Consider the following 7,353-nt stretch of genomic DNA (forward strand, 5'->3'; position numbering starts at 1 on the left):
AGATGCACAGTTCGGGACCCCCTACCCGAGATCCGCCGGTTTTGACACCGACAGCTGGGATAGCCGTTTCCAATATCCTCCGGATCAAGATCAGCTATCCAAGCCTTGGCATGAGTCAATGCAGACAAAGCACCAGCCCTTGCAGCTGATCTCTTTACTTCCTCGAGCTGGGTAGGTGTCATGGACAATTTTGCAAATGTATCCTTGATTGAAGTTGGGGGCGGTTTGGTGTATGATGCTGTGCAGATGACCTGTTGAGCGCCGCTCTATAACTGTTCTATCAAGGTATAGGAAGCCTTCAGTTTTTTGCACATATCTGAACCGAGATGGGCAACACGGCTACCTGCAATGGTTACAGTATTTTTGTTAAACCGGCAGGTTTAAGGATGGCTAAGTATGATTCATGAAAAGGATATTTACCAAAGACGGCAGAGGTCATAGCGTTGATTTGCCACTTTAGGCCAGTCAGCTCTTCTGTCACCGGTTTAAGCGCCGCTTCAGCATCCTCCGCCCGCTTTAGCAAAGTTGTTTTTCAGCCTCCCAATCTGCTCGTTCTCCTTTGAAGCCATCCTTCAATTGTTCCATGGTTGTTAAAGCGCTATTCAGCTCTTCTTTGGCCTTGGAAGTTTCGGCTTGCTGGGACTTGATGTTTTCTTGGAGGTCGGTGATTTGGGAATCTTTTTTGGTCAAGTTATCCTGCAAAGACAGATAATAAGTTGGTAATACTTTTTTCAAAGTCCCAAGCACATAACAAGTTATACACTTGGCACTTGGGGGCTAATGCAGATTGCTTTTTCTCAACTGATATTTTAAGTCCCAAGCACACAACAAGTTATATACTTGGCACTTAGGGGCTAATGCATATCGGATCAAGTCAAGGTTATCAAGTTTATCTCAACAAACCGTATCATGTTGATGATTAAAAGGAATTTTGGAAACTACATTACAGAAGATATACCGGCTACACAAGCAAAATCCAATCTTACCCTACTACAAGTCCCGGTTCACATTCACATTGATGAACCGGCCCTTGGGGTCTACTGGAGTTGATAATTAAAGCAGGCTATAAGGAAAAAGAATTTATGCGAAGGAACAGATATTTACCTCATATCGCTCCTTCATCAGGCCTATAAAGCCGGCTTCATAGTCGCGGCTTGTATAAAGATGGTTTAGATATCCAGAGTGGATGTCTTGAGTATTGCAGTGAGCATAGCTTGATAAATCAGTCTTCCATTTCCCCTTGTCCACAGCAGAAAATTCTTCTTTGGCACTATGCTTTGATAAAGCGACAGGATTGCCAGGAGCAGTATGGCTAAAGCCGATAATCACAACATCATATGTGGTGCCATCAACAGTCTTGTCTGGGCTTGGCGGTTTAGCAGATGTTCTTTCTAGGCTTGGTGGATCGGCAGTTGGGCTCGGCGGATCAGCAAACTGGCTCGTTGGATTCATTTCTGGCGGTTCAACAAAAGTATCCTGACCTTGAGGTACCGGTTCATCCAGCTTAATATCAGCATTCAGATCAAGAGTCTCTGAGGACCTCTCCAGTTTAGTGGTCGGGTTATCATCAGCTGGTGTAGTCAGCTTAGCTTTCTTGCTTAGTCTGGCTTTGGCACTAAAAAGAATAAACGCAGAGGTTAGTACAATAAACAAGTGCAAAGCATAAAAATTAAAGTCTAGTATGCTTACCCAGGAACAGTCTTGAGTGGGGGCATCTGTGTGGTTGATGAATCACCGAAGGATGAATGGGAGGTTCCCCGATAATTCGAATCAGATGGATTAAGACGATATCAGAAGTAACATGCCTTGGCGTAAAGTGTATTAGAAGGACAAGAGACCTCTTGACGATGTTTGCGAACCGGAGAATATGGTAAACCGGAAGAGGTAACCACTTGACCATTGTGCCGGGTTGTGCGACGAGTTTCTTGCTACTGTGTCTTCAAAGAAAAGTGCAGATCCAAATGAGCAAGAGGGTGTGAATATTTTACTTTCCGGACTGCTCGACGGAGTTTTGGTACTGGCACATGATTTGAGTCAGAAGATAGAACAATTACCTCTGCTTCACCAGCGTGGCTAGCTTCCTCATGATCCTAATAATGATCATTGTCAATGAGGTGTATGAAAAAAGAACCAAGAGAATCTAATTCTACCTCTGAGTCCGGGTCATCAAGCTCTTCATCATTGGGCAGGTCAGAGGCCTTGGCGGTTTTCTTCTTTGATGGCTTCTTTGTAACCTTACTCTTGATACAGGGTGCTCTCATCGGTTTATCCTGCGGTTTCGTCGGTTTATCTTGTGATTTCTTTTTCCCGAACGGATTATCACCCTGCACAAATGGATAACAGTTATAAAGGAATATTTAAGAATGGACGGATTAAGACAAAAGTGAGGCAATTCTTACAACTGGCGGTTTATTGGAAGTACAGAAGCGACTAAGCCCTACTTGGCTACAGACAGCTTCCGGTTCATTCAGTATTTTCTTGACGGATTTGGTAACTTCATCCTCTGTCAGCTGAATATCGATGTGTCGTTGAGGATCTTTTAAGTCCCCCGTGTACTCGCACATTAAACGAGGGCGCCGGCTTAAAGGTAGAACGCTCCAAGATATCCAGCAGCAGACAAAGTCAACACCTATTAAACCGTTTGCCATAAAGGCTCTGAGTTTTGACAGTTGTGGTGCATACTTGGACCGTTCCTTGGCACTCAGCCTCTGAGGAAACGGATGAGTGTTGCTAAGCCGGTGAGGGCGGTAACTCGGCAGAGGATTTTTGTCAGTCGGAGATGTATCTTTGCAATAAAACCAAGTCTGATTCCAGTCCTTGGGGTGACTATGAAGTTTAGCGTGAGGGAAACTAACATCTTTCCTCTTTTGAATCACCATCCCACCGAGCTCAGTGTTGGGTCCATCTATGAACTCTGTGCGGCGGTTCAAGTAAAAGAAATCCCTGAATAGTTCAACTGTGGGCTCTTCCTGAAGATAAGCCTCACAAAATACTTGGAAATTGCAAATATTGGACATAGAGTTTGGTCCAATATCTTGAGGGTGGAGTTGGAAGCTGGCAAGCACATTGCGGAAATTTTTTTAACTGGGAGGGCTAAAGCCTTGGCCCATATGGTCAGCAAACACAATTACTTCTCCATCCTTAGGTTCAGGAGGATTTTCCGGACCAGGAACCCTCCACTAGATAGCTTCTTTTTTCGCTAAAGCGCTAGTGGCGACGCATCTCTCTAGACGTGTTTTGGTAACCCGGGAAGGAACCCAGTTGCACTCTTGAACTTGTTTGGCCATTTCAACGGAAAGCTGGAAAAGAGGATCAAAGCCGGTTTAAGGTTTTTAACTGACGCGGATAATCCGGTTTAAAGACAGAGGGAGAACAAACTGAAACATATGCACATGATAAAACAGAGTTTTACATTGAGGTTGAGTTGGTGGTTTAAAGTGAGGGCTAATGGTACCTGTTGGGTTATCATTTTCTAAAAAGTTAAACCGCCTACAATGGTGCGGAAGCTGCAGATCTGAAAAATTCCTAAGTAATAGGGGCGGAGACAGGGGGGCGAACAGGGGCCTGCCCCCCCCCCCCCCCCCCCCCCAACGATCCAGCGAACGTGAAGTACATCATGTACAATCGATGAAACATACGCAGGTACACGTGTATTTGCCCCCCCCCCCATTAGATTACTCCAGCGTCAAATATTGGTAGAAAGAAAAGGCCCGTGTGGAAAAAGCCCACTAGAATAGAAGCGGAAGCGGCCGATCAGCCGATGGGAATTGGCTTAGTCCCCTAGCTGGCTAGCTTCCATCATAATTACATGGGATTAGTCGCCGCCGCCGTTCCAGTTTTCGACGCCCTCGCCTCTGTATCTGTAGTCTGTACTCTGTTCGTCTCTTGCCCTTCTCGCCCAGTCGCCTCGCTTCCTTCTCGCCTGTCCTGCTTGGCTGCTTCTCGCCGACGCCCAGTTGCCTCGCCTCTTGCTCTACGCGGCTGCGCCTCTGCCTCTGCTCGGCTGCTCCCAGGACGTAGGCCTGCTGCTCTTGAGTTCGCGATCAGACGATTTGATTCACATATTCAGGTATTTTTGGCTGCTGCACTTGTCAAGTTCTTCCCGCTTCAACCAATGAACGAGCAAGTCAGATTCTCATCCACCTATTCTCAACTTTTGTATCAGTGATTCAGACATTCAGTGTCGAATACTTGAATTGATGCTCCAGATTTTCTTTTCTTTTGGTAATTTGGTTGTGTAATTTGTGACTTTACACTCTATGTTTCAATGAAGAGTTCCCAATTTCCATCTTTCACATGTCCAGAATTATCATGATAGTTTTAGTGTTGTACTGTGTGCAGTGCAGGGACTGAATATTAGTTATTCTTTTTGTGATGCAAATTATCTATTATCTTGTATTAGTTCCTATCTCTGATGCAATTTTTTATGTGATTATGTCAAACTTGTACTGTTATACAGTATGTTAATTCTCCATGACTCCGTTCCAATCCGCAGGCAGCAGCTATGAAGAGAAAAGCAGGGCCAAACACCACTAAGCTTAATGCTTTTTTTAAGCCAATTGCTTCAAGTTCTCAACCTACTAAAATCGTTATTGAGGCGGATGTGCAAGATACAAATCCGAGTCCAGTTAACACTTCTGATCAGGATATGCCGGACATTGTAAATGTTGCAGAACAAGCAGAAGTTATAACCACACCTTATCAGAGAGACCCTGGTAAACGTTGTCAAATTTGGGAGCTCCCACCGGACAAGCAAGATGATGCTCGGCATTTTTATATATCCAAGGGAGCATATCGACCAGAGTTGGAAGAATACCCATTTGATGAAAAGTCTAAACACCATCGTCGATTTCAAAAAGATTGGTACACAAATTTATGGTGGCTTGAGTATTCAACACACACTGACAGCGCATATTGTTTGCCGTGCTTTCTTTTCTCAAAAAAACCTGTTGGGAGATGTGGGTCTGATACATTCTCCGTCAAGGGTTTTCGAAACTGGAAAAAGATTAACGATGGAAAAGCGTGTGCTTTTTTAACTCATGTTGGGGGCCCGAACTCTGCTCACAACTATTCAGCTCGGTGCTATGAAGATCTCAAGACCAGTATGGCCCATATCGACAAGGTGATGGAAAAGAAAAATGAGAAAGTAGCTACTGCTGCGAGATTGAGGCTTAAGACTACCATCGATGTCATGAGGTAAGCAAGTTTTTTACACCACTAAAATTTGGCCCGACTTGATGTTTTGGTATCTAACATCTAGTCACTTTGTCCCATAGGTGGCTGATATTCCAAGCTTGTTCTTTTAGAGGTCATGATGAATCTGCGGGGTCTAAGAACCAAGGGAATTTTCTTGAAATGCTTAAGATTCTTGCATCGTACAATAAGGATGTTGCAGGAGTTGTTCTGGAAAATGCCCCAGGTAATGCAAAGTATACATCCGGAGAAGTTCAGAAAGAGATTGTTGGCATACTTGCTCTAGAAGTGCAAAAGGCAATTAGAGAAGAAATAGGTAATGCCAAGTTCTGTATAATGGTTGATGAAGCTCGGGATGAATCAAAAAAAGAACAAATGGCAGTTGTTCTTCGGTTTGCCAACAAAGAAGCAGAAATAATTGAGCGTTTCCTTGATCTAGTTCATGTTAATGACACTGCTGCCTTAACTTTGAAAAATGCAATCTGTACTGTACTGTCAGATAATAATTTGAACGTACAAGACATCAGGGGCCAAGCATATGACGGTGCAAGTAATATGAGAGGGGAATGGAATGGATTGAAGGCTCTTATTCTCCGTGAGTGTCCGTATGCCTACTATATTCATTGTATGGCTCATCAATTACAACTGGCGCTTGTTGCTGCATCACGAGAGGTACATGAGGTACATAACTTCTTTCAGAATGCAAATTTTGTAATAAATGTCGTTAGTGCTTCTACAAAGCGCAGTGATGAGCTACTAGCGAACCAAGCGGAGGAAATTGCTCGTGAAATTGAGTTGGGAGAGCTTGATACAGGCAGAGGGCAAAACCAAATAGGAACCTTACAGAGACCAGGAGACACAAGATGGAGTTCACACTATAAGTCCATACGGAGCTTAAAGAAGATGTTTGCTGCTACAGTTGCCGTCTTAAGAGGTATAGCAAGTGACCGTTCAGTCTCAAAATATTCTCGTGGTGATGCCGTTGGATCCCTGAAAATTGTCCTATCATTTGATTTCGTGTTCATTCTACATCTGATGGAAAAAGATTATGAAGATCACTGATGTGTTGTGTCAGAAACTCCAATACAAATCTTTGGATATTTTAAATGCCATGGATTCTGTTTCTAACACAAAGGTCCTACTTGGTGAGCTAAGGGAACATGGTTGGGAATCTCTTTTAGAGGAGGTCAAATCTTTTTGCGTGAAGCATGAGATTGATATCCCAGATTTGGACCGCAAGTATGTTTTTCTACTCTCAAAAATTACTTCACTGATATTAAGTTATATATTGGTTGCTTTTTATATTGAGAATTTAGCTGACTTTGTAATGAAATAGGTATGTTGATGTTACCAAATCTCGGAATAAGCATGACAACACAACAACGCTCCACCACTACAAAATTGATGTTTTCAGTGTTGCAATTGATCAACAATTGAGTGAACTGAATGATAGATTCAGTACACAAGCAACTGAGCTCCTTACTCTCTGTTCATCATTGGATCCAAGGCATGAATCTTTTGATATCCCAAAGATAAGCACTCTTGCAGAAAAATTCTATCCCGCTGATTTTTCAAGTCAAGAATTAGCCCAGTTGGAAAGTCAGCTACCTCATTTTCAGCTAGATGTGTGCAACCATCCAGAACTGATGACCTTGCCATCTATTGCTGATTTAACAAAAGGACTAGTTAAAACAGGAAAAGCTTCTTCATATCCAATGGTTGACAGGTTGTTGCGACTAGTTATCACTCTCCCAGTCTCAACGGCAACTGCAGAGCGGGCTTTTTCGGCTATGAAAATTTTCAAGACACGTCTTCGAAGTAAAATGGGAGATGATTTGCTTCGCCATTGCATGATAATTTACATAGAAAAAAATTAGCAGCTAAGATATCTTCTGATGAAATTATTAATATTTTCGATCTTATTGGCAATCGTAGAGGCCACTTTAAATTAATAGAAATGTAAGGATATTATGTCACTTCAGCAAAACCTTGTTCTATATGATTATTTTTGTACTGGATTTTTTTTCTTTGCTTGGTTTGCCTTGGCCCCCCCCCCATGTCCAAATCCTGGCTCCGCCCCTGCTAAGTATTGCACAAACAGGTTTTACAAGTTGATGTTATAATTTTGGATCTACCGCTGTCTTAATAAGGAGAAAAATT

General features: G+C 42.9%; 1 protein-coding gene across 1 annotated transcript; it reads left to right on the forward strand.

Annotated features, from left to right (window-relative positions):
- The first annotated feature begins 3,808 nt into the window (after positions 1 to 3,808).
- LOC123115054 (zinc finger MYM-type protein 1-like) lies at positions 3,809 to 7,120 on the forward strand. The gene is made up of 4 exons (XM_044536341.1): positions 3,809 to 4,069; positions 4,496 to 5,196; positions 5,277 to 6,432; positions 6,530 to 7,120. Exons 1-3 carry the CDS (start codon positions 3,809 to 3,811, stop codon positions 6,253 to 6,255), a joined length of 1,941 nt encoding a protein of 646 aa, XP_044392276.1. The 3' UTR covers positions 6,256 to 6,432; positions 6,530 to 7,120.
- The last annotated feature ends 233 nt before the right edge of the window (positions 7,121 to 7,353 follow it).

Source organism: Triticum aestivum, chromosome 5B (assembly GCF_018294505.1).
Source record: "Triticum aestivum cultivar Chinese Spring chromosome 5B, IWGSC CS RefSeq v2.1, whole genome shotgun sequence".
NCBI classification, from domain to species: Eukaryota; Viridiplantae; Streptophyta; class Magnoliopsida; order Poales; family Poaceae; genus Triticum; species Triticum aestivum.

Bases quoted from the DNA above. Each gene is read 5' to 3' on its own strand.
- LOC123115054 (XM_044536341.1), top strand. From the start codon at position 3,809: ATGGGATTAGTCGCCGCCGCCGTTCCAGTTTTCGACGCCCTCGCCTCT. The intron at 4,070-4,495 runs GTATTTTTGGCT...TCCAATCCGCAG, and splicing joins GATTTGATTCACATATTCAG to GCAGCAGCTATGAAGAGAAA. The intron at 5,197-5,276 runs GTAAGCAAGTTT...TTTGTCCCATAG, and splicing joins ACTACCATCGATGTCATGAG to GTGGCTGATATTCCAAGCTT.